This window comes from Camelus dromedarius, chromosome 13 (genome assembly GCF_036321535.1).
Source record: "Camelus dromedarius isolate mCamDro1 chromosome 13, mCamDro1.pat, whole genome shotgun sequence".
Classification (NCBI taxonomy): domain Eukaryota; kingdom Metazoa; phylum Chordata; class Mammalia; order Artiodactyla; family Camelidae; genus Camelus; species Camelus dromedarius.
In genome coordinates this window covers 58,912,646-58,939,598 of record NC_087448.1, presented here as the reverse complement: position 1 = coordinate 58,939,598, position 26,953 = coordinate 58,912,646, and the positions used below count along the sequence as shown (strand labels likewise).

The 26,953-nt window shown below is 39.1% G+C and overlaps 1 protein-coding gene and 1 long non-coding RNA gene across 2 annotated transcripts in view; one reads left to right on the top strand and one right to left on the bottom strand.

The window, feature by feature from the left end:
* Positions 1–8,260: 8,260 nt before the first annotated feature.
* LOC105091006 (uncharacterized) lies at positions 8,261–19,716 on the bottom strand. The gene is made up of 4 exons (XR_010383633.1): positions 19,518–19,716; positions 15,740–15,970; positions 12,007–12,601; positions 8,261–10,900 (listed from the first exon to the last, which is right to left on the bottom strand). It is a non-coding gene; the product is annotated as an uncharacterized LOC105091006 (long non-coding RNA).
* Positions 19,717–19,782: 66 nt separating this feature from the next.
* Positions 19,783–26,953, top strand: part of COG6 (component of oligomeric golgi complex 6) — a 62,432-nt gene continuing 55,261 nt past the window's right edge. The window contains exons 1-3 of the mRNA XM_010982417.3: positions 19,783–20,002; positions 22,052–22,195; positions 23,631–23,702. Of these exons, the coding sequence (XP_010980719.1) occupies positions 19,850–20,002; positions 22,052–22,195; positions 23,631–23,702 (369 nt within the window). The 5' untranslated portion in view covers positions 19,783–19,849. The remainder of the gene's footprint in view (positions 20,003–22,051; positions 22,196–23,630; positions 23,703–26,953) is intronic.

Here is a 26,953-nt window from a genome sequence, read left to right as displayed (position 1 = left end):
CTTTTGCTAAGAGGATTTGAATTTGTGCCTTCTTCAGGTGTTAACTGGCACAAACGTCAGACTGCTTTTTAAAAATATAAAATCAACTTATTTAAAATATATTATTGGGAGGGAGGATATGGCTCAAGCAGCACATGCTTAGCGGGCAGGAGGTCCTGGGTTCAATCCCCGGTACTTCCTCTAAAAATAAATAAATAAATAAACCTAATTACCCTCCCAAATAAATATAGGCACTTCTTTAAGAACAATCAGTTCCAAAGCATCATAGAGACCCTTTGAGACAAAATATTAAAATGAAAGGCCCACATTATTACTGGCTTAAGAAAGAATACATAAAATACACCAATACACTGTCTTCAAAAAGGTGTATCTTTTCTAAGAGGAATTAGACCCAGCTACAATCAAAGCCCACAGTGTTTGGTGGTAGAAATGACATTATGTAGGGAATCAAAGATCTGAGTTTAAATTCACAGTCTGAATCTTGACCATCCTGTGATTCAGATATCAGTTCAATTATAACCCATTTACACAAGGCAGTGGCTTTACCTAATAAGGTCAGTCACCATCATATCTGACCATTTGCCTGAGTTGAAATGAAACAACGAACTTACTTGTAACAGTTAGTGGTGGAGCTTGATTTAGTGGTAGTGCTTGGATTAAAATATAATTTTCTTGACTGCTAAGCATTTGTTTCTTTGTACCAGAAGCCTCCTAGTGGCAGAAATGCAGCAAAAAAGAGTTTGGACCTGCAGTAGTTTTTCTTCTAGGTATAAGGGTGAATGTCAGATTTCAGCCTAATCCGGTCTGACTTTTCTATTAATAATTGATTGGCATCCAGCGTCCGTACTCCTAACATATTAACAAGGAAGCAGACTTGGTTCAGCAACCGAGAGAAACCCAGGTTCTATGCTTGCTATAAACTCCCTGTTGATTATATTCTTCTTCTTTTGTTTTTGTTTTTACATATGTGACTATTATTTCTTCTGTGGTCATGATATTCAATCAGAAATTATGTGCAATGCATTTATTGCCAAATTTTAAGATGTCACTTCGACCTGCTTTTGATCCAAAAGCATCGCAAGTCTTATTTGAGCATGGATATTGCTTAGAAAACAAAAAATTATGGTGTAGTGAAGAGAGGAAAGACCTGGTTTCTTGGATTCAAAACAACCTTTGAGTCTGTTAAACAGAACAGAGAATAAACATCCACTTTTTGATTGATGCTTCCCAACATTCATTTTTGTCTGTAAAGAGGCAGAAAAGGGAGGGGCTCAAAAAGGAGATCTAAACACAGGATAGAAGTCAGGAACACCCAGTTCTGGGGGTGGTTTTGCTGCTCAGTGGTTGCTTGACTTGGGACAAGTCACAGTGAAAAGCAAGGGCGCAGATCTGATTGTTCTCACCGCCCCAAACAGCTGACTGGTTTGTAATGAGACGGATAATATGATTACTGATAGCCAATCAAGCCAGTATCAGGAAATTCTCTGCTGCACTATGTTAGCTAAAACCACGTGAGATAAACTTCTTGAAGGCTCAACAGACCCCGGCAGGAATAAAAGCTGCACCCTTTTACTGTGGATTGACTTTTTCCCAATTTTTTGTTCCTATACTTTTTAGATAAAAACAACACCCTAAAGCCTTAATAACACGTCTGTTGTACTGATCAGTGCTGGAGAATGATAAAACAACCTGACGTCAAGCTTCCAGATGTAATAAATGAATCCAGACCATCCATCTCGCATCGTTTATTTTCCCTCGCCAGGTACTGCAGGATTTCTCTTCTGCCATCTTAGATTTCATTCAGTAACAACAACTAAAATCCAACAAGTTCAGACCTACAGTAAAAGTCTGACCTACTCTTTTAAGATGAATTTGAGGGTGCAATTAGTTTGCCAAGAGCATGCAAAGATCAAAACCCTTTTGGGGGTCATAACAGTATAATGAACCTAAATTTAATTGCTTTTCTTGTTTTATATTAAAGAGAATTTTTTTTTTTTAAGTCTGGGTATTTTCCAGAGTTTCCTGGATTAAGTGTTGATGGAGAATAAGTAGAAGTTTAAGATGCAGCATACTGACTTGCTGCCACTGAGTTAGGACTGACCTGAATTTGATTTAACCACAGAAATATCTCCTATGGGAAGGCAGCCTGTTATGGTCGGGGACAGGTGGATTCTGGGCTCTGTCACTTACTGTTTTCCATCTTGGATAAGGAAGTTATTTAGTCTCTCTAAGACTCAGTTTGCCCATCTGTGAAGTGGAGATCATATCCTTCCATAGTGTTACTCTGGGACTAAATGAGAAAACACACGTAAAGTTCTGACCACACTGCCAGGCACAGAGTAAACTGCTCAATAAATGGTACCTATTCTTTTAGGAAGATCTGTCTTCTACCATCTTGGAATTCATTTAGCAGCAAATAATCCAACACATTCAAACCTATAAAAAGTTCTGATCTACTCTCTTAAGATGATAAAATTAGAGTGAGCTTTCTTTTTAAAGTACTCAGTATGCAACCCAGTGTTCCTCACAGTTCCTTTTTAAGAGAGAAGACAAATTCTGACCAGAGTTTTCATGTAAATGAAAGTCAAAATGTACCCTGATTTGATCCCTTGTCCAGTGTGCTATATTATACAAACTGGTAGCCAATAAAAGTTTCCCAATGGAAATAATCTTTGACACTTTAATATCAAATTAATGAACACTGAACTTTTAGGAAGCAAAGGAAATATGTATTTATTCTGAGCTCAAGAAATCCAGGGGTGAAGTTCCCAAAAGCTAAATTCTCTGGGCCTATTTTCTTTTCTGTAATCACGTCCCCTCCCTTCTTTTTTTCCCCTTTCCCCTTCCTATCTCTGAATCTATCTTGACAATCCAGTTTAGCAGGGACGTACATATGAAAGCATTTAGGGGTCCCTAGCGGGGACACATGAATACAGTCCTGAAGTCCTTAATAAATGACATCAGGTCACAGGTGGTACAGCCCTCACTGATTTAGATCAATTCTAGCTACCAACACTTAATAACCTTTGTGGATAAAATACAGAATATACTAGTCTGCAATAATATCAATGACCTTTCAGTTCTTCACATTACTGACCATTGTGAGAACAGAGATATCTATCTGAGAACAAACCCAAGAGAAAGTTGTTCCCACTAAAATATACTTCAGACTTTAGAATTGAGGCAGAAACCCCCAGACATCATTTTATCTTGATCAGTTTTCAGAAACCACATAAATGTTACTTTGATTATTAAAAAATAAAAACATCCCTCCAGGGCAGAAGTACAGTAATGGTTATGGCACGTGACTTCTTCAGTCTGCAGTTAATTATTGAATATTTAGGTAAAGACCCTGCGAGCTGGAAACTACATGCCTGTTAATAGCGACATCTGCTGGTAACCCAGGAGTATGGTCTGCCCCATTAGGAAGCTCTGTTCTTTGGCACTGAATCACACTTAGTTAACTCTTAGCAGGAAACTATTTCCTATTTTGTGGATTTTCTAGGTCTTTAGAATTCTAGATAATATGTGTAGACACTCCCCACTCCCACCCAGGATGTGGAATTATCCCCTCCCCCACTCTCTGGAGGGTGGGTGGATTCAAAGACTCACAAAGAATAATGTATGGAAAGAGAAAAATAATTTTAGAGTGGGAAGATGTCTGATGGACAACACCTTAACCAGGTGACCAAGGTGAACATCGCCGGTGATGTGTGGATACAAGGTGCCCCTGATGTGATGTGAGCAGAGCATACTTTTCTTCCATGGGATTCTTCCCCAAAACCCACCACCTCTGTCTAACCACACCCAACCAAACCATGTTGGGGGTCATTCTACAAAATGCCTGATCAGTGCTCTTCATAACTGTCAAGGTCATGAAAAATGAGGGAAGACTGAGACACCGTCACAGATCAGAGTACACTAAGGAGACACCGTGACTCAATGCAGTGTGGCCTCCCGGATGGGATCCTGAACAGAAAAAGGACATTCGTGGAAAAACTGGTGAAACCCAAATAAAGTCTGGGGTTTAGTCAATTGTAAGACACCCATGTTGGTTTCTTAGTTTTGACAAATGCACCACAGTATGTAAGATGAAACACTAGGGGAAACTGAAACTGGATGAGGGGTCTATGAGAATACCCTGTACAATCTTTGTAAATTTTCGGTACATTTCCAAGTGCTCCAAAACAAAACACTTTATTTTTTTTAAAGTGTTAAGTATTTGCTCGATGCCCATTTTGGGGTGTTTTTTGGCGGGGGAGGTAATTAGGCTTATTTATTTATTTTTAGAGGAGGTACTGGGGATTGAACCCAGGACCTCATGCATGCTAAGTTATATCCTCCCCTCGTGGACGTCCATTTTTTATGCAGGACATTCTTGAGGACAACACTTCATATTTGAGGAACATGTCACTGACTAAAACATGTTTTCATATACGTTCATTTAAACGTCCCTGGCAGCCTGCGAGGCAGGCAGATGGGACTATTTCTGTCTCCAGTGTATAGACGGGGAAGCAGAGACTCAGAAGTTCTATCCTCCTCACAGTTCTCAAGGAGTAAGAAGCTGAGCCAGACGCCACCCAGGACTGGTGGCTCCCCTCCGGGACTCTTTCTACACCTTCCAAGCTTCTCACTTTTAAGTTCTAATGGTAGCTGTTCTGTTGGGAGTGACTGACACAATCATAGTGGGAGTGATTGACACGAGATTGTTAGATTTCATGTACTCACGTTCTCCCGACGAGTGATTTGAGTGTGAAAAATAGTAATAAATGCTGTAAGGAAGAAAAATGAAACGGGAAAGAAAAAGTCAGAGTTCCAATATTTACTCCCAGACTTCATCATGAAGTAATAACATTCTCTCTGCCAAGAAAAATCCCTCTCATTCTTTGAGGCTTGGCTCAAGAATGACTGTACAGGTCCTTCCTCCAGGCTCCCCTCTAGGTACACAGAGCACGCGTCTCCAAACTCTGTACCTCTGTAGTACTTTTAACTGCCTCTTTTGTTTGTTTGTTTGGGGGGAATAAATATTAAAAATACACATTCATATTTTGCTATATATGAAATGACTCTCCCAACTCTCCTTTTATCTTTTTCTATCCATATTCAACCGTCAAATATTTTTTTCCCTAGCCAAATGGCTCATTGTGGATGGGCATGTTAAATGCCTTAAGTTAAAAGTCTCAAACTCAAGTGTCTGAAGAGACCAGCAAAGGAATATAAACGGTTAAAGTAGACAGAAAAGTCAGTTGGCCTCTGTCTCTTATTCTCTCACTTTTTTAAGACCTACAAAAACTGTTATTTTTCTACTATAGGAAAAATGGTACTTGATGTTAAGTGGTAACTGACATTTGGCCTCAGTATTTGCAGGGGAACAGGAGAGAGGCATGGATTGTGGCAAACAGGAAAGCGCGTGGCATGTTTAAAGGGGTAGAACTGTTTTGTTTCGAGCAAGTGTTGCCTTGAGGAAATTCAAGGACAGTATCGATAAACATTTTTCTTTTTTTTTTTTAATTCAAGAAAAGCTGGCAAGTTGAATTTTTATATGAAACCAGTCTTTAAGTTTTGGCTTAGCTTTAGTTAAAATTCTGGGCTGGCTCAGTGAGATGTGTGTGGCCCCAGTTTGGCTTACATATGCCAGTTTGCAGCCTCTGATTTAAAGAACCTGTCAAGATTCGTATCAAAAGAAAGTATTGCTTTGAGAGCTTTCTTGAAGAAACGTTTGCCTTATCAACCTGGGGCTGATTTCAGAAATTCCACTGCTGACCACCCTTCTTCTGAATTAAAAGGGTGTTCTCTATTCAAAATGCAATTATCTCTTAGAAAGTAACATAGTAAGTTGTCATTAGAGACGTAACCCTTAATGTAAATAATTACATTAGATCCTTTAACCTGCTGCATAGTAAGACATGAGGCTAGAAGGAAACCGACATAGCACGTAAGACTGGAGGTACAAGCCACTCAGGACAGAAAACAGCTAAAAGCTACGTGTTAGGGTCTAAAATTAAAACTTCTACTTCATGATCATTTCTGTATGTGCTCAATACTGTATAATATTTATTTGTATGAATATTCCACAATTTATTCATGTATTCAGTTGATGAACTTTGAGTTAGTTTCCAGTGTGATCCATTACAAAGAATGTTACTACTGATTTCCTGTTCATATGTCACAGACATTCTCTTTGGATGTCCTTCCACAGTGGGATTGTTCTATCAAGTTTGTAAAGAAAGAATTCCAAAATCTTCTCCAAAGTCCTTGTACTAATTGATACTTGACTAGCGGAATGTGACCTTATACTCTCCATGCTCACCCACATTCGAGTGTGCAATGAAACTTCATTGTGTTTTAATTTGTTTTTTTCTGATTATTAATCATGTTGAGTGCCTTTTCGTATGTTTATTGACAATTAAATATTCTCTTTTGTGAATTTTCTGTCCAGATCCTTTGCCCAGTTTCTGTTAGGTTACATAGAGGGGATTGAACAAATATACTAAGGCTAACAGAAACCAAGTTGCTTACTGTTTGAGAGGGAGTTATTTTCACAGGAAGGAAGAAAACAAAATAAATCCTGCGGTGTTGACTGGAAATGGAAAGATCTATGTAAACTTGTGGTTTTCGATATATATATATATATATAGATGGATATGTAGATACCTCTGTAGGGAGGAAAAATCATGGGATAAACCTGGAACATATTATTATGACAGGAAGAAAATAAATACTCAATGATGTAATTGTACCAAAAGGACACAGAAGCCAGTCTGGAGAGCCTCCCTCTGGCCAAGTCTGAGACAACTGGAGCATAAAAAATAAATAATAATGAAAATGGATCATGACTCTGAATAAAATAGGAAACTATGAGTCCTAAACAAACAAATTTTAAACTTGTTTGATGAAAAATGGGATATTTACATAGCTGCAAATGACTTTCCATGAAACCTTTATTAAACAGAAATGAGAAAGGCATAATTTACAGTGAAGAATTCTGGCAGGCATCACCTTAATCCAAAGATCAAAGTGAACATCACCAGTCACTGGACAAATTAAAATTCTGTACCACCTGGTAAGATGCAATAACAACTGAGCATCAAGCACAGTGATGTTCCCATCAATAACTCATAGTGAATCTCATCGTCAGGAAAATCAAAGAAAGTGAAGTTGAGGGACATTCTATAAAGTGACTGGCCAGGATCTTCACAAGTGTCAAAGTCATAAACATTAAGAAAGGTTGAGAAACTGTCCCAGACTGAAGGAGAATAAAGACACGTGACAAATAAAGACATCCTGTGATTCTGAACTATGTCTTTGGTGATCTTTGGTGAAACTTAAATGGGCTCTGAGGATTTTTTTTTTTCAAGATCAGCAAATAATTTATCACGATTCAGCGTGTGGCCAAAGGGCCAGGACAGGTTTAGGAGGAGAGTAAACAACTGGGGTGCCGGTGGCGTCTGGGACAGTCCACGACAGTCTGCCCAAGGCGTCCGTGGTTGGGGGGAGGGTGTCTGCGGTCACCTCTGTCCACTGTCCCTAGGCTGGTTGGGCTCCTGCGGGGCTTCCTTCCCTCCTCCCTCCAGCGTCTGTGCCTCCTCCCCGCATCCGGCAGCTCCAAGCCCAGGGGTGGCACAAGGGACCAGCAGGGACTTCAGCGTGCACTCAGCGGCCGTCAGGAGGGCAGGCATTGGCCGCCCGCGCAGCCCGGACACCTTGGTCGCGAGCACTCAGCTGCGCATCCTGTGCTGGCCTGTCTGGCGCCCCAGCCTGTAGAGGGCGCCCGCCACGTCCGCGCCAGGGGCCGCCGGGTCCCACGGGGTCCCGGAGGGTTGAGGAGCCGAGCCGGAGCCAGAACCGGAGCGGCTGCCCTGGCGCGCCGTGGCCGACGTCCCGATGTAGGATGCACCGGGTGCGGAAGCCGCGATGCGTGCAGCCGGGTCACGCTGCCTCCCCGCCAGCGACCGGGCAGGTCTTCCGAATTCTCACCCGCTAGAAAATTCTCACCTCTACTCCCTGTACAGGTGGATGTCCTCAGAGGACGTGGTGGTGCTGCTGGCAACACAAAGAGCCAGGACATTTACACAGCCAGTACATTCTCAAAGTTATTTTCCTGACTTTGATGTCTTTGTTGTGGTCACGTTTGTGAGAAATATAAATGTATTGGATGTGATGGGTGTCAGAGTGGGATTTGATTTTAACCATATGACAAGCTAATCAGTTAGCCTGTTCCTATTTCACAGATGCTGGCAGAAGACAAAAGAGGCTTGGATCAGAGACAAAGGATTTTATTACTCATGGCACAGGAAACAGTGTGAAAATCATTTGTATTTGTCCCTTTTTCCCCGAAGTCCCAGGAGCGCAAGACAGAGGGCCCAGATGGCCCCTGCACGTGCAGTGGGCTGTAATAAGGAAGAAATACCGAACTCGGGGAACCTGCTGTTTTATAGCAATGAGCCTACTCTTAGCCCAGAACATTGCCTCATCCCTCAAGGTCGCTCACTGCAAACAGAACCCTGATGTATACCTAAAGGAATAGCGTGTGTGACCAGCAAAAACATGGACAGGAAGTTCTGTGGCAGTATTCATATTATTTGTACTATCGCAAGATTGTGAAAAATTTAAGTGCCCATCAACGGTGTATAAGTAAATTACGGTCTATTCAAAACTGAAAGAAAAGGGATGCACTGTTCCATAAAACAACATGGATGAATCTTACAAATCTAAGGTTAAATGATTGCATCCAGATACAGAAAATATATAGTTTCACTTACAAAAAGTTGAAAAATGGATGAAACTAGTCTATGGAGCTAGAGGTCAAAAGAGGTCCTGGAAGTAGTGACTTGAGGAGGGGCTTGAGGGAGCCTTCGGAGATGCTAGTGCTTGTTTTTTCTTTATCTGTGCGGTGGTTTCAGGGTTGTGATAACTTATTGAGCTGAACACTCAGGATATGTGCAGTTTTCTGTTTTATTTCAACAAAAGATTTAAATGTGAAAAAATTGCTAGTGCATGTTTACATAAGTGGAATAATACACAGATGTGTAAAGGAAATGCTAACACCTCGCCCGGCTTCCTTGTCTTCTGGGGTATCCACTGTTAACGGGCCAGTCTGCATCCTTTCATATCGTCTCCTAGTTAAACAGGCAAATATAATCATCTATACACAAATGCCTCTGGTTTCTCTTTCTTGTTTCACTGTTTGCTTTTATCCATTATAGAATATAATTCATAGACTTTAAACTCTAATATTTTTCATTGACAATTTGTCATGGACTTTCTATAAGTCAATAGCTACTGTTGGAATTTTTACGTCTAATTTTTCTACCCACACATTTATAATTTTATGTAAATAAGTACATATACTGTCGTCGGTTTTTTGTGAAGCCTTTTTTTAATGCATTCCCCCTTCTGCCCGTGGTTATTTTTCTATTTATATTACCATTTATAAATGCATAATGTGTATTTAATCATTCATGTATATAAAATGAAAATTTATAGAGATGTGTAAAACATGTTCATATTAATATTCTCATTCTTATTAATTTTAATATTTCTACTCTATCTTGTTCCCAAAATACACATAATGTAGCATTTTTGCCAATGTAATCCATGCTCCATATAGTGCATGGACATTCAAAATATTATACAAACATACATAGCTTTTTGTAAATACAGCATTTTTAAAGGTAGAAATAGTGTTAACAGTTTCACTTTTCATCACATTTGAATATTTGGAGAAACAGTACTTTCTTTGAATTAAACATAAGGCTTTTCAGAGTATACTGTTTGTACCTACTGGAAGCAAATAGAAATACTAGGCTCAATAACATGCATTTATTTTTCTGTTCAATACCTACATCTTACCTTCCTATCTCTGCTGGGGAAAAATCTCATTATTACATCATTAATGTTATTGCTTATATGGAGTTACAGGCAATTAATTAGGTGTTCCTTTGTTAAACTGAATTTAACTTAGCCCTTACCTTTTGAAGGATAGCATAATTTCAACAAATAATTGTTTGCTTTTTATTTTTTAAGAAAATTACCCTGTAAATTGACATCTATTGCTTCAGAAATCAAGTTTAATTAACATGTAGAATTAAAGCCAACGGCATTTTCATTTTTTTCTTTATGAAAAAATAAAATTTACAAATGTGTATGTTGCTTTATAAAGTTAAGTGGGAATGAGGAACACCAATTCAATGACTTCAAAAGAAATTTTCACTTCAAACTCCGTCATCATAACTTTGTGTCAGGCATGGCAAAATATCCAGACATATACTTCACCAGAAATTATTTCGATGTTGATTTCCTATCAGAGGCAGGTGATTTATAAGCCTTTTAGTGTTAATAACAAAATTAATAACAGGGCTTATCCTTTACCCTAAGAAATAGGAAATAGGCTTTAGAAACAGGACACCAAGAAGCAGCCTGGAGTTAGGCAAGAGAAAGAGAGAGGATCTCTCCTTGTATATTGTCATTCATTTGATACAGTTTTTGGTCTGAGGTCCCAAAGAGAGACTGAGTCTGGTTTCTGCTAATTAGGCTTCGGAATTATATCTTGATTAAAGAGCTTCCTTTTAAGAAAAGTCTTTTTTCTCTACTCTGAGATCACTAGAACACGCTGTTTTTGCTCCTTCAGACGTAAAGAGTAGGGCTGGGTCCGTAACACTCGTCAACGTCCCATCAGGCCTATCACACCAAGACGCTGCTTCTTCACAAAGGTTGCTGCTCACCTGCTCTCATGCCTTCCCAAGTTCTTCTACTGGCTCTTCTCTCCTCTGGCATAAAGTGCCAGCTGGTTTGGGTGGCTCTATTCCTCGGCCTCGTGATTGAATTTCTTGTTCAGAATGAACCATTCCACCTCTGACACCAGGCAGCCCTTCAGCTCTTTAAACAGATTGGTCTAAAACTGCAAAGCAAATAACCCCAGGGGTCAGTTATTCATTAGGAAGGATGTAATCATTCATAATCATAGGCCAATTGCTGGAGAGCAGTTCATTTCTTACTAACCAGTCACCGTTGACAGTTTTGCTTTCAATCTCCTATAATAGAGTCTCACTGACTTGGGACTTGCTGTTTCTGTGCAATTGTAGCTTTAAGCTGACAAAAAACTGCATTGCATTAATATTTTAAATTAAAATCAATGATTACTCTAGCACAGTGACAGAATGCTGCTGCTGAATGCCACTGAATTTCTCATTAATATTAATTTGTAGTCTGTAGAGAAACAGCTTAACAACCATTGAGCTACACACATACAATTCAAATATTGATGAACTGAGCCCTATAGGTCTGTGGTCAAGAAAGAAATTGCTCTTGGCCACCTCTGTTTGATTTTATGGTCTTTCTTAGCATTTTCAAAATTCATCATGTTTCAGTAATAACACGTAATGTACTTTTTCTGGTTTTCCAATTTCTGACCAGCATAAATGTGTTTTAGGTTGTCAGGAATGACATAAAATTTCCCAATGACTTTTTTTTTTTAAATGGAGGTACTGGGGATTGAACCCAGGACCTTGCATATGCTGAGCACGTGCTATACCCCACCCTCCCAGTGAGGTCTTTATCAAAAGACATGATAACCCTGATATCAACATAATCATCATCAGTCATGATTTACCGAGTATGTTTTAAGAATCTGGACTGAACTAATAAACTGTTCTCTTATAAAAATCAACTTTTCTGCTTGGAAGATTCTTTAGTATAGGAAAAGGATGCTGTTGACCTGAAATTAGTAGAATACTTAATTTTTCTTGTTTACCTTGATTGTGAAAATTAAATTCCATTTAGCTGTAAGCACATACATCATATTTGCAATATTAGATGAACATGTGCCCACAGATAGTAATTAAAGAGCCATCATCTGACCTGGATGCCTTTGTAACTTCCAAACAGAAAACTTGATTTTTATAAGAAGACAGTTTATTTTGTTCATTAACAAATGTTTACTGACTGTATGAGGCATTATACTAATTTTTGCTGTGAGGTATGCAGATAAATAACACATGTATTCACCTCAAAGGTATTTTACTGTAAGTTAGGAAACTGATGAGGTATGTATGCAATAACCAGAGTACAAATGCCACTTTTTATTAATTTAGTTTTGCCCACTCTTCCCGGTGTTGTGAGAACCAGAGAAAGAGCAACAAAACTTCCAGAGAGATGACACTTCTCTTTGGGGCCTGTCATATTTGGATGCGCCTTTACTGAAAAACAAACGTGCTTTCGGCCAGGACAGCAGGACACAAACTTTAGTGACTGTCAGAATCCCCTGGAGGGCTTGTTAAAACACAGTGCTGGGCCTCATCCTCAGGATTTCCCATTCAGCGGGCCTACGGCGGGGCTGGAGATGCTGCATTTCCAACAAGTTTCCAGGTGACGCTGAAGTTCCTGGTTGAGGAAACACTGAAAAACCACTGGATGAGAGACTCCCAAAATTGGTGCGTAGTAAAAATTTCCTGGGGAGCATTTTCTTTCTTCCTTTATAAGCATTTCCTTTCCTTTCTTCCCTCTCTTCCTTCCTTCTTCCCATTTTCCTTCCTTCCTTCTTCCTTTCTTTCCTTTTTAACCTGGATTTTCCTCCTCTTCACTCTTAAGAGACTCACTGCATCTGTGCCAAGGAGAAAAAGTCAGCACTTTCTGAGAGCTCATAGTATCATTTGCTGAATTCCAACCCAGTCAGCTTTCCTTCCCACTGTCCTGGGGGAGGTTAGATAGCGGTGGGGGGGGGGGAGGATGAGTGGAGGCAAAATGGGAGTTGCCCCGGGTGGCAGAGCTGCGATTCGAACCAGGTTTTCTGACTCCAAGACCAGGGCACTTTATCTGTGGTTTCAACATATCAGTATCTTTTTGGAGAATTATCATTTGATAATTGAGGGTTTTTTAAAAAAATAAGATTATAAAGATAGCTTTTGTGTGTTTACATCACATTCATTTTCACTAATAGTTAACATATTAAAATTTTGATTTTAAGTTGAAGACACAACTTAAGTATCAAGTAAATCTACTTACAAATCTCATGATTATTAATTACTCAATTTGTTTCTAAATTTAAGATATTACATTTCCCCAAGTATTTAAGTACAACTTATAAATTTAATTCATGTATTATTTTAAACATCTCATTAAAGTAATGCAAATTATGGTCTCCTAAGTATTTAAAAATCTTTGTAAGTGTGATTGATGTATCTAAAACTTTTAATGTAAAATAAATAACTGGTTTTGTAAAGGACTTCAAACAGATAAGAAGGTAGAATTACAAATCAAACACACAAAATATTCTTAAGTACTCAAATGATACTTAAAAACCTAACAAAGATTTGATGATTCAGATCTAAACTCACAAATTCTGTTAAAAACTTACCAAATAATATTAAATCTTTTTAAATTACAATCACACAAAAAACATTTTTAAGTTACAAGTTCCTGTTAGATTTAAAAACAAAACAACTTGTATTTTTCAGACAATTATACACTGTTCAAATTTCCCATTTTCTTTCTGATTTATTTTCTGCAGCTGTGGTCACCTAGATTTGCCCCTAACATTCCAAATTGGTATGAAAATATTGATTGCAAGGATTTGATTTTATCGTTATTTTCTCTGTGCTGCCTTTTACATCTTCCTGGAGTTGCTAAGTCATTTATCATCTCTTTACTCAAAAAATTTCAGGTTGTGGTTAGAGATTCCGGACAGGATGCTGGAAGTAGGGGCAGTTTCCAGAATAATTCTACCTGAGCTACCTACTAATACACCAACCCTCTTCATGTAGAAAGGAGGCTTTTCAATCCTTTGCCTTTTCTTGAAAACAGTTTCATCTAGTTACTTCTTAGTCATTTTGTTTCTTTACTATAACTTATGACACAACTCTTACCATAACCCCTTCATAAATTGCCTAGTTGGGGTGCACGATGTCCCATACCCACCCTAACAAACTACCATGTCTGTTACTTTGCAACCCAAGGTTCCAACTGGTACAGGCAGCCAAGGGGAGGCTGCAGAGGTGACAGGGAAGGTGTACTCAGCAAAGAAAGGGCTTCAGGCCTTACCCAGGCTTCGGTCAGACTGACCACACTGTTACTCGTTCTGAAGATTTCATTTTAAGAAGGTTTGAAATCCTCTTATTGCTAAAAGGTTTGAAATCACTCCATTCATGACCGCTAAAGGTTTCAGTAACGAAACCTTAAAACCAGAGAATTTTAAGGACACACAGAAAGATGAGATCTATCGCAGAAAATGTCTGAATTAAAAAAAAAAAAGAGAGAGAGAGAAACTTGAGGCAGCTTTTAAAATTCATGAGGTTTCAAAGAAAAGAGAGAAATCAGGAAATATTTCCACGTGAGAAGCCTCAACACCTAAAACTTGAGGACTAGGCAGTACAGCAGATCATAGAAGGTACAAAGGAAGGGCTTCAGGGTGTCCTGATTAAACAGAGATAAGAAACGTGCGCTCACTACTTCAAAGACCCTGAGGGGAACGCGTGAGAAAGACAGCACATGTTACAAGGACTTCTACGGAGAAACTGACAAGGAAAAATGAAAGCTAAAAGTTTCATACTCAATTTCTCAGCTTTTCTAGAAACGAGAGCATGGGATGTGCTTTAGGATCAACTAGCCAGGCACACAAGCATGAGAACAGGATTCAAAGACACAAAGAAACTGGTGCTGCGGGGAGTTTTCCTGGGAAGTGGTGTTTGTGGCCTACAAGTTTCCAGGGGCATTGGAGCCAAGGTGGCCAGAGGTCAGAGCAACGCACACCATCAGCTGCGGAATCCACGGCTCAGCCTGGAGGCCAGTGAGCTCAACAATCTGGTCCTGGGGAGTAATTTGGACCACAGTTCTGGCAACGTAGCTTCCCTTTGTTTCTATCTCCTGAGCTTGATTCTCCAGTCTTCACGGAGAGTCTTTGATCTGTCCAATATAACTAATTCTCAAGAAATGATGGGGGAATCCAGGATTTACTCTCTGGTCTGATAGGTGCTGAAAACAGTAAAACTGGCCAGTAATAAGGGATAGATGTGGGCAGCCTATAGGACACAATAACTAAAAAATTCATCAGATTATCACCTGTGGTCACTCTGAGAGATCAGGCCTATTCATGGCGAGGCTTTGGAGGACCACACAGTCCCTAAGCATCAGCTGAACAAAGTGACCAACTCTGTGGATGTCAGTCATCCTTCCTAACCACCCCCTTGCTCACTGGCCCATGAATGAAGTCAAATGGTGACAAGGACATAGGCTCAAAACACGGACTTCCTTTTACTGGGCTACCGAAACTGCTGAGTGCCCAGTCTGCCAGCTGCAGCCAAGCCTGAGCTTCCAGCACATTCTCCAGCCACTGCACAATTAGATTCCTTCCCTCTCATGCTGGGAAATACTGTCTTCTACTGAACTAGAATCCTACTTGTATTAGCCTTCTTTTTCTGTCAGCCATTGACTTACTGAACGCGTTATTTACCACCGTAATTTTGCACACACATTGCTTCTTCCCTAGGAAATCGCTTTACAGTGAAAGAGGTATTGTAATCCTGACGGAATCCATTAGTCTTATTACATATTCCATTAAGAAGAAGCAATAACAAAACAGTGATAGAAGCTATTAATGAGCCGCTCCTGCAGCAACCAGACACCACCACCTGAGTTCAGGCGCACGCTGTTCTTGAAACTAGAGGTTGGTATTGGTCCTGTTTCTCCCACAGTCTGATCTGGGAAGACAGCTGGGTGGGTGGACACCTCTCACCAAATTACTCACTTGTAAAAATCTTCTTTGTCTCCGGAAGTCTGGCACCCCTGCCGATGCTGCCTCCGGAACTCTGTGTTGCTTAAACCCCTACTGTCTCCTGAAAGCACACAGACACATGGAACTGCAGAGTCTAGGTCTTGTGATTAAAGGTGTCAGGGCCTCAGAAAGAGAACTTATATCAGGAGCAGCAACAGCAGTCCCATGAATTGGATGATGAGGGGTCCTGTTGAACTTGTGACACTGCCCAAACAGATTAAAAAAGGAGAGTTATTTATGTGGTTTGCAGAGTGACTGCTCCTGACCCTGAACAAAGGGGAAGTTGGGTTTTTGCTACCGAGTAAGAGGACAGTCAGAAAGGCACAGGACAGAACCTAGATAATCATCTGAGTATTTCCTGGGATTTTCATGTCCTGCAGCAAAATTAAGAGGAAAATACAGGAACTTCATATAGCCAGAACTATCAAAGGTCTATGTTCTTTTGGGTCACCTCACCAGATAAGGAACTTTCATCAGCTGATGTATTGGCTGAAGACAAAAGGATCATAGAAAGGACAGAAATCATGCATTCCAACAACAGCTTTGTGACAGTTGTGGAAATTAAAAATGTGACACAACCCTGTGTTCTATTCTGTCTTTTCTCCCTTGAATGACGCTTTATACAGAATGGGTTGTTGGTCGTTTCTTTACAGTTTGGTCCATAAGTTACATGATATTGAAGAAAGGCTATGATAAAACTAGTGAAAATTGGACTTTGAGCCAAGTAGGAAAGAAAAAAAGATTAGATTTCTGCTTGTTCCTTAGAGGATAAAGTAAGTGCGATTTTGGTTATGTGGTAAATACACTGCATTCTATTAGGGAAAATATTTTTGAACCGTTAAGAATGGGAAGAAAAGTATATGTTGATATTATATAACTGAAGGTGTACACTGTGGTGGACAACTGCCATTTATCTATCTATCTGTCTGTCTGTCTATCTAAATATCTATCTACCTATTTATTGGTGGGAGTGTGGGTTGCATGGTATAGGAATTCTCATTTTATATTCAAGTAATTGTCCACTTTCTCAGCTCCCCTGGCAGTGGGCACAATCTGTTATCTAACCTCTGCCAATAAACAGCATCTGTCCTAGATTTTTAATCAGGAGAAAGTGATACATGAAGCACAGACAGGGGAGATCGCCTCAGGAGGTGGTAGGGTTTTAAACAGCATGGTCTCCAGACGGCACTGGCATTGGACCATGGAGGCACCTTACAACCAGGGTCAGAAGTGTGGCTGAAGTGACCTGTGGATCCAGGCTTCGGCAATAAGGACAATGGGCTCCACGAGGAGCTGCTCTCTGGAGTGATTTTGGTGATGGCTATCTGTCCCCAGCTTCCTTCGTTACAGTCTCTCTTCCAAGTGTGTTCCTTCTTCTTTGTTATTAATTCTGGGACATATCCTGAATCCTCTTGTTAAGTAAACTTCTATTTAAATCATCCCCAGTCAGCTCCTATAAGTTGCAATTAAGAACTCTAACTTATAAAGCCATAAAACTTCATTTCATTGCTTTTATTCAGGAAGCCTTTAGTAAGCACATATGTTGTGCAAGATATTGTGTTGGAAACTAGGAAGGCAAAGATGAGTGACATAGTCCCCATCATCCACGTGCTTAAGAGTCTGGGGAGGGGGACAACAAATATGTAAATAAATTTTTTAAATAATCATATGACACAAGTTGTAAGAGGTGGTATGTATTAACTGCTACGGAATTTGCGTCAGGGATCAATCAGCTCTGCCCAAGGACAGATGAGGAGCTGTGTGAAGGCACAGATGAGAACGGATATTTGAGTGCAGCCAGAAGGGCAAATAGGATTTCACCAGTTCCCTAGGAGCAGACATTCCTGGAAGAGTGGCTTGTAGGAGACAATGTTTGGAGACTTAGAGTTTGTGATGTATTTGTGGCCCAGAAAATACAGGTGGCTTGAGTGTTGTGATCACAAGCAAGTGCCCAGAAATAAGACTAGAGTGATACCCTGAGACCTGATCATGAAGGTCTGTTTATGAAGTGTGTGTACACCATACTGAAAAGTTATTTTATTCAATAGTTGTCATCGTGGTTTTTAAAGCAAAAAAGTAATAGGATCGTATCTGTTTTAGAAAAATAAGGGTGGTGTCAATGTAAAGGTAGTAAACCGTGTCAATGCAACACCAACATAGAACACATTTGACAGTTCAGCTGCAAAAGTGTTTGCCTACATTCCAACTCAAAATGAAAACCGAGGAAGCAGTAATAGAATTTGATAACTAATGCCAACTTAGCTGGTAACTATGTGATTTGGGGTTGGCCATATATCCTTGGAAAGATTTCTTAGCCTTGGATTATTCATCATAAACACAATACTAATGACATGATCACATGGTCATGATCCCTGTGTTGCAAGGTAGTTGTGACAATAATAGTGTATTAAAAGCATCCAGCACTGAGTCTGACTCTCAATTAACCTGCATGCTAAGTAGCAGCAGTTACTGTTATTAATATAGTGAAAAATGTAGAGGGCTTAACATTCTATTCTATGGTTCTCCAGACAAGGCTTTAATAAAAGCCATATATATTTTGATGAAGTCACAGTGAGCAGTATAATGGGACTTCTACTGATTTCAGAGGCCAAAGAGCAGGAAAACATAAATAACCATCCAAAGGGGATAAAGGGGAAATAGGGGAGGCCCTCCTTTCAGCTGCTATTTGGAAGGTAAGAATGTCCACATTTCACGCTTCAGTCTGGTTCTTCTGTAGTTAACGTAAAAACGCTTTACTCTTTTACGTGCATGTATTCTCCCGTTAAATTAAAATATCTTGGTCAGAGTCTGTCTTTTAATTCTTTCACTGTTCTAGTATATTATGAAGTTCAGTATACATAAATACGTTTTACATTTTCACTAAAAGAAAACCTTACCTTCAATAAGAATTGTTATATAAATAAAATATTATATTTATACATATGTAATTGTATACATATATAAAACACAGGTCTCTGATGAGGCTTACCTGAACATTTATTTTAACTGTTGGAAAAAAACTGATTTGAACTGTTGAAAAATATTGATTTTAAGCCCTTAGCTTATAATTTATAGTTAGCCTTATAAAAATGGTAAGTGAACATAAAAAACATAAAAATAAAGCTCAAGTGTAGAGCACATGCTTAACATGCACAAGGTCCTAGGTTCTATCCCCAGGACCGCGGCTCTATAAACAAACAAACAAACAAATAAATAAACCTAATTACCAACCCCTCCAAAAAACTAAAAAAAAATTGCTTTATATGTTTCAATTTTACAATAATTTCCTTGTCTTCATACTACTACATATCATTCTAATTTTCAAATTATTTTATTTCCTTTTTTTACAATTGCAAATTCAGTGAACTACAAAACAAACGCAGAAAAGTGGGCCATAATTACCCTACCTTAATAACTTCCGTTAATAGATTCAGTAACACATGGGTAAGTTTAGAAAATTTCAATCTGTTCGTAAAATGAAAAGTGGAAGCCTTCCTTCCACAGGAACGCCATCCAGGACAAAAAAAAAGCCTGAATTTACACGTATTTCGGTCATACACACAAGTAACCACACCATACACACTAATGCGCCTTACTTTTTTCACAAACTATATTTTGGAATTCTTTGCACATCTGCATTTAAATCTTCAGAGCAGCCAACAGCTGCCTTGGACTCTAAAGTGAACTTAACTACAATTAACTTTTACTGAACGTCTAAGTGCAGGTACAGGTCTCGGGGTATCTTACTTACGCCCAGCTCAGACTTTCACGGATTCAGGATTCCGAAGTCCTCAATGTCATAAACCATTATCCCCAAACTCCTCCAAACGGGACGTGAATTTCAGCCCACTTCGCACAGGCTCGCGTCAGCCTCCTCCTCCCACCCGAGGGCCCTGCTCCGCCGCCCGCTTCCACCGGCTCCCATCGCTTCTACGAGCCTGGCTGAGCTGGCGTCTTCCGGGCAGAGCCTCTCGAGGGCGCATGCGCAGCGGGTGTGCGCACGCGCGCCACTCGCGCGGCAGGCGCGTCCGCGTCGCGGGCTGAGGTGGCCGGCTCCGAGCCGGGGGCGGGGCGCGCGGCGCAATGGCCGAGGGCAGTGGGGAGGTGGTCGCCGTGCCCGCGACCGGGCCTGCCAACGGCCTCAACAATGGGGCCGGCGGGACCTCAGCGCAGACCAACAACCCGCTGTCGCGGAAGCTGCGTAAGATTCTGGACACGCGGCTGGACAACGACAAGGTGACCGGGGCTGACGGGGCCGAGGGTCCCGTGGGCTGAGCCGGGCTGGGGGCGGCGTCTGTCCGGTACCCAATCCCTTGTCCCCGCCGCGGAGAGGACCCCAGAGCCGCCGCGGGGTGGGGGTGGGGGTGTTTGGGAAGGGGTAGGCCGAACAGCCCCTGGAAAAGCGAAGAGGTTTCCTGGGTGGTACCCCTGTTTAATTAAAACAATTCCTTGAAGGGTCTGGATCCGGAAGGCGAATGGTGGAGCCCCCTGCCCCCGCAGGTGTTCAGGGGTGTCAGCAGGGAGGGGGAGAGAGGGCCCCGGGCAGGATAAGAAACTGGTGCGAAGGAGCAAGCTACAAGATAAGGCAGCACGAATGGGGTGCGTTCGGGAGGAACCGGAGGGCAGGGCTAGGCTTCACTGAGCCTTTCCAGGGACAGGTGAAAACAACTAATTTGCAGCGCTGAAGGGCTGCCGCTGCTCATGGCTCAAATGAAATACCTACTAGTTTTTGTTGTTAGCTAAGCACAGGCTAGAATGTATGTATGGGCTCATGCTGTGTTTTTTTACAAGGTAAACTGTCCACATTTTCTCCCAAGTACCTCCTGAAACTTAGATGGGCCGTTCCAGCTTGGGTGATGGCTGGTTATCTCTTCAATGAGTCGCTAGGTATTGTGGCATAAAGGAAAAAATATATATTTAGAAGTAAGAGTTTTACAGATCAATTTGTAGGTAACTGCAAATAGACTGTCAATAAGAAATTGAATGTAAAAATATTATCATGTAATGAGTAAGAAAGACGGGCTCTGGGGCCACTTATTAGATATAACCACCAAATGGGCGCATTAGGGTTTGAGTAAGTCCCTTAACTTCTCTAAGCTTATGTTAAATTTCTCAATTGGGGTTATTACCAGTAACCTCAGCTGAACTCCACATTTGTACTATCAGTTGTCTATATGACACCTCCAATTGGATACCTGATCAACATCATAAAGTTTTAACATGGCCAGAGCTCTTGATTTTTCTCCAAGATGGTTCTGCCCCTCTGTTAATAAGGAACATCACCCTTTACCCATTAAGCAGGAAACTTTTGAGTAATTTTTTATTCCTGTCATTTTTTTTTTTCACATCCCACATCCAGTCCATTAACTTGTCCTATAGGCTCCACCTTGAAAAGCAGTTTTTTGGGATATCTCCCCATCTTTTTATCTGCAATGCTGCCGTCTTGGTCTAAGCCACTGTTAAATCTTGCTTGGATTATTTTAGTTATTTCCTCTCTGCTTCCTTCCTTGCCCTCCTCTACCATCCATTCTTCTCACTAAATTGGAGTAAACTTTTAAATCTAGAAAGCATATTACAATACTCCTTTGCTTAAAAACTCTAGTAGTTTCCCATAGCTTTAGTCACACTGGCTTCCTTTCTGGTGCTTTAGGGTCGGTCTTTGTACTCACTGTTCCCTCTGCCTGTGAAAGGCTTTGTCCCCATGGGTGGTTCTTTCCTACCGGTCATATGTCAGTTCAGAAGTCACCTCACAGAGGCCTTCCTCTCTCAAGTCTAAGTTCTGCTCCCAGTTACTCTGTTCCTAGCCTGGTCATTACCAGTGGTACTTATTTTATATATATATACTTCCAGAGAGAGTTTATGCATGCATGTAGTCCTTTATCAACAGTTGATATTATAATGGTTTCTGTACCTTGTTGTTTCACTTACCATACCTTGAAGCTTAGTATGTGAGTACAGGAAGAATTTCCACTTTTCTCCAATGGATATATCCTAATGTCTTTAACCACTCCTTTTTATTTGTACCTTAAGGTTATTTCTAATCTTTGCAATTCCAAACAATTCTGCAATGAATAACCTTGTATATATGCCACAATACACAAGTAGGTCCTTATTGTGTTTCAGAAATAAGTTTACTGTTCAGTAATGTGAAAGTCATCTGGTATTTTTTAAATTGTCTGGTGGAAAACAAATTTTTTGAAAATGATTTCAGTAAATTTTTGCTTGAGATTAGAAAAACATTTGAAAATTGGTCCCAATAATGTTCTTTTATTATCAATTATATAGGAAATGTTGGAAGCTCTCAAAGCACTCTCAGCCTTTTTTGTTGAAAATAGTTTGCGGACTCGAAGAAATTTACGTGGAGATATTGAACGCAGAAGTTTATCCATCAATGAAGAGTTTGTAAGCATTTTCAAGGAAGTGAAGGAAGTATGTAAACTCTTGTCACTTAATATTTATTGAGAGCTTACTGTATGCCTGGTTCTGGGCTAAGGTTCTTAATGAATTAGGTTGATATGTTTGCTATTCTCGTACCATTTCAAATAGAAAATTTAACTACTTCAACAACATCTAGATCTTTCTTTGCATTAGTGTGATTTCTGAATCTGTAACCTCCACTAACATTGCTTCTTAGAAAGCTGTAACATTTGTTCCAGGATATTCTTTTAGGAATTTAAGCTTTTTAAACAAACAAAAAACCCATTTCTTTCAGTGGTTTTCCACTAGAAATAGACCCTCATTGAATAAACCTCCCTTGGATAACCCCCTTCTCCATTGGAGATTGATTAGGATTGAGTTACTTTACTGCATCCCAAATCATGAAATTTTCAGATTAAGATCAGTTACTTCAGTTAATAAATAATGATTCATTATACTTGAGTGAGCAGTCTACTCACCTTAGGGGAAAATGAATTTTATTTATATTTTATTTATTTACTATGCAATATTTTGTTAATTATGTTAATATTACAGAGTAATATTACATAGTTGATACTTCTGTGTGAGTTGTATAAAAGTGTCACTCATGGTTCCAGGAGTGCTTAATAAACACAGATTACTTTTAGCAGTTTAGTAAGATTTCATTGGCTGAAGGCTAATAATCTAGAAAGTTGGAAGGTTTGGTAGTGTTCATAAAAATAGGGAGAGAGAGTGATGAGCACGTCTAAATTGCACCTTCTAAACACATCTCCCACTGAAAGGAAGCATCAAAACAAAGGAGCCATATAAGACTACTGGGAAGCCTCAGAAGGACTCTGGAGCTAACTTAAGAGGCTTCCACTGGCCAAAGATAGGATGATTCAAGCATCAATAAGAATAACTGCAGTGGACTGAGACACATCAAACGTATAGAAGTCCATGAGTTCTCAGTGGTGCAGGATTATATGTATTGTTTTATAACCCTTTTTTAATCTTATATAGACATCCTTCTGTGCTAATACACACACACAGAGACTTTATCATTGTTAATGTATGCACAGATTTCCATTGTGTGGTTGGAAATGTTTCATATTTTCCATTTGTTTTAGGCAACTGTGTTGATCATCCTCTTACGTATATTGTTACAAACTTGTCTGATTGATTTCTTAGGATAAATTCTTAGCATGAGAATTTCTGAATATCTTTATGAATATTTCATAAAGCATTTGTCATTTTCCTATTGTCAGACCGTCTAAAAAGAATATACTAGGTTTTTTTTTTTAACATCTTTTTTTGATATTCTTGTTACCATTTTCAATGTTAAGTATGGGATCTTTTGTCATGTTTTGGCAAAAAAAGAAAAATCATGGGACAAAAATAAGGAATTGGTTAAGAGAAGAGGAATTTCTGTGTATATAATGCTTGATGTTACTCTTTTCCTTTTCAGGAGCTTGAAAGCATAAATGAAGATGTTCAAGCAATGAGCAACTGTTGTCAAGATATGACAAGTCGCCTCCAGGTACTATATAATGGCTGGATTTTAGCATAGTTCCTGTACAGAGTAAGCTTTTAGAAATTGCTAGATAGATCTAAAAAATATATGGATATCTAATATATCATGGGCCCTCTAGGAAGTTTATGGAATATTATACCTATTTTTTTTAAACTATGTCTTTGTCTTTCTTTTTGAATGTTTGGTTTATTAATATTGTGCAGTTAACTTCAGAAGCCTTCATATTTTTATTTTGCTGGTATAGAGATAACTGTAGAATTTTGATAAACCTTTCAATCCCATAATATTTCACAAGTCCAGCAGAAATGAATTCCTTAGTAGAAAACCTTAGGAATAATTCCAGACTTTATGCCCAGTAAAGACCCAGCTTAAATATGATTTATGCTTAGCCTAAAAAACATCTGAGGAAAATATGTATAAATTTAGGTCTGTTCATTAAAGCAGTTCTAAGCCTGTCGTTTGGCTGCAGAGTTAGCATTTGACCTAATTATGCTCATTCATGTAATTTTGGGATAAATAGGATAGGTTCCTCCTGAATCAGTCATGATTATTTCTGTCACCTTTGCATTGTTGTCTCAAACTTAATACCCCAAGATTGTCCTGGAACTATTGACAGCTACAGTGATTCTAGGAAGAATCATTAATCTGTAATATTCTGTGGATCAATCATAAGCTACTTTTGTCTAACTGTAGAACTAGTCAATTTCCTGTTCTCTAAAATTTTAGCTATCCTAGTCTTCTCTAACTTCTTATTGTCACTAATGTATCAGACATTACTGGCATATTTATTGTCCAGCCTTTGGATCTTTGTTAATTATATAATGCTTAAATAATCATGTATCTTTGTCAGTTATTGCCATTTCACATTTTTTTTGCAGAGACTACTTTTGTTGCTTAGTAAATGATTTTGACTATTGTTTTTCTTCAACTTTTTCTTTATTTCCTTTTCTCATCTTCTAGCTTTCAGAATTAACGCCTTTTCTCAAACTACACTCTGTAATGTTTTCTATACTGTACTCTTGTACCTACATTGTAATACGCATGTTGTCTCTTGTGTTATATTGCATTACTCAGTTTCCTCTGTTTTTAGTGGTAGCGCCTCTTGTTTTCTCATTTTTATCTTCATTATATTTTTATTCTCTTTATGATACCTATTTTTAAGTGTAAAAAGATCAGAATATTTTTATTCTTCATGCTATTTTCAAAACAGTTCCTAGGTATTTTAAATCACAGAGTGTCATCTTCTATTTTGTCCTTTGTATTTTCTTTGCATCCCCACATCCTGTTTTTCCCCTATAATGGCGTGGTTCTTTTTTATATTTTTATATCAACCTTATTAGGCAATAATTTATGTGTAACAATAAACTGCATCCATTAGAAGCGTACAAGTCAGTGCACTTTGACAGTTGTATACACCCATGAAACAACCCCCATGATCAAGATGTAGAACATTTTTATCACATGCAGGATTCCCTCACAGCTGTGTAATTGAATATTTAAAAATATTTTACAGTACCTATTGTTTACATTCATTTTTGATTCTTAGAGTAGTAGGGATTAGATTCATGATTTTGAAAGTTTTATTCATCCACTGACACTAATTTATTTGGATATCATGTTAATGGAATCTTAATTGTACACTCCTATCAACTCTAGAATAATATTTTGAATTTATTGATTCATAAAGAAAAGTATTTTATGGAATATCTTCCCCTGTTTTTTTCATTATTGGATGTTATAAGGACTTAGTTAATATTTTCTATAATACTTCAGATTAGGGAAATTTTACAAGTTTTCATAATGAGATACATTTAGAAATTTAATCAGTGATTTTTTTTAATATACTATAGTTTATCCTTTTGGCTGTGGTTTTGGTTGGATAAATTTCGTTTAGAGGTACATGTTTTTTAATGAGAAATACTTGTCTTTAACATTTAAGATAAATTGAAGATTGTTTTAGGATAATAATCTTCACTAATATTAAACATTACTTGGTAATCATTACTACAATTTATAAATTAATCAGGAAATATGCAAAAATCTTACTGCATAACATTGTACTCAGGTATCATGTTACAGTGATTAATAGTGTTGTTTGTAGCATACACCTTCAATTTAATAATGACTGACGGTAAAAAGAAGCTGGCAAACATTTATTGATACTAATTTCATGAAGCATTCTTTTTTTCCACAAATATTAAAATTAAATATCTTTTAGAATTGAGGAAATGCTATAGTTCAAAAATTATACAAGGCAATGATAAGGGTGGAAGTGGATCTTTAAAGCAAAGTGACATTAGGAAGGATAAGATTAGAAGAAGTTACTGGACTTAAAGAATAATAATTTTAGAAGAGTAACACGGGAGCCATCATGTTCAGTGCTGTTTCTTGAAAGTTAGTGGTCTGCTGAAGATACAGCTTCAAATCTGTTTTCTTGAAAACATCCACTACTTGCTAGGCACATAATTTGTTTGGAAAGGGCACAGACTCAAAATAGCTTCACTAGATATGGGGGTGGGGCTGCCTTATTGATGGGTTGTGTATGAAGCAATAACACAAAATTTTATTGAAAATCTGGGAGTTTGGAGGATTAGGCAGAATCCAGAACCTGTGTTGGGCGAGGGGGGTGTGGAGGGGTGGATGGTGGTGTTCAAGATCTGAGGCAGCCTGGAAGCGTTGGCAGCAGAAGGCAGCAGAAGCGTGTCTCTTCGTTGTGGTGTTCCAGCATGACAGTGATCTGCACGTATTTGCTCTGGCGTCTCCTCTTTAAAATACTGACCCTCCTCTTGGTGTGTTTTTGTCTGCTTCGTGGTTTCCGCTTGCTACTGGGTTTATTTATACACACTTCTGACTCACTTCATGCCCCTTCAAGGCATGGCCTCTGTGTCTCTGCCTGCCTCACAACCACTTGCTTGTTTCTCCTCTCGTTACTAACTGCCTTATTTTTGTAGTATTCCCCAGTTCACATCTTTGAGAGAGAACCTCATGGCTATCCTTGTAGTTGGTTTCAATTCACTTTATAAACATTTTCCTAATCTTTGGATAAAATAACCTCTCCACCAAGTTTTCACTCCTGATCCTTTAAGCTCTGGCTTGGGGAAGGGAGGCTTGCTTATTGTGACTTGGTCAGAAACAGCCCAGTGTCCTTTAGATGGGGCTATCTCTAATCTTCACCAGAACCCTAGGTGAGGGTTTTTTTGGTGTATTCTAACTCAAATGTTTATCTCCACCTTGGGTATTTCTGTTGAGTTCCACAC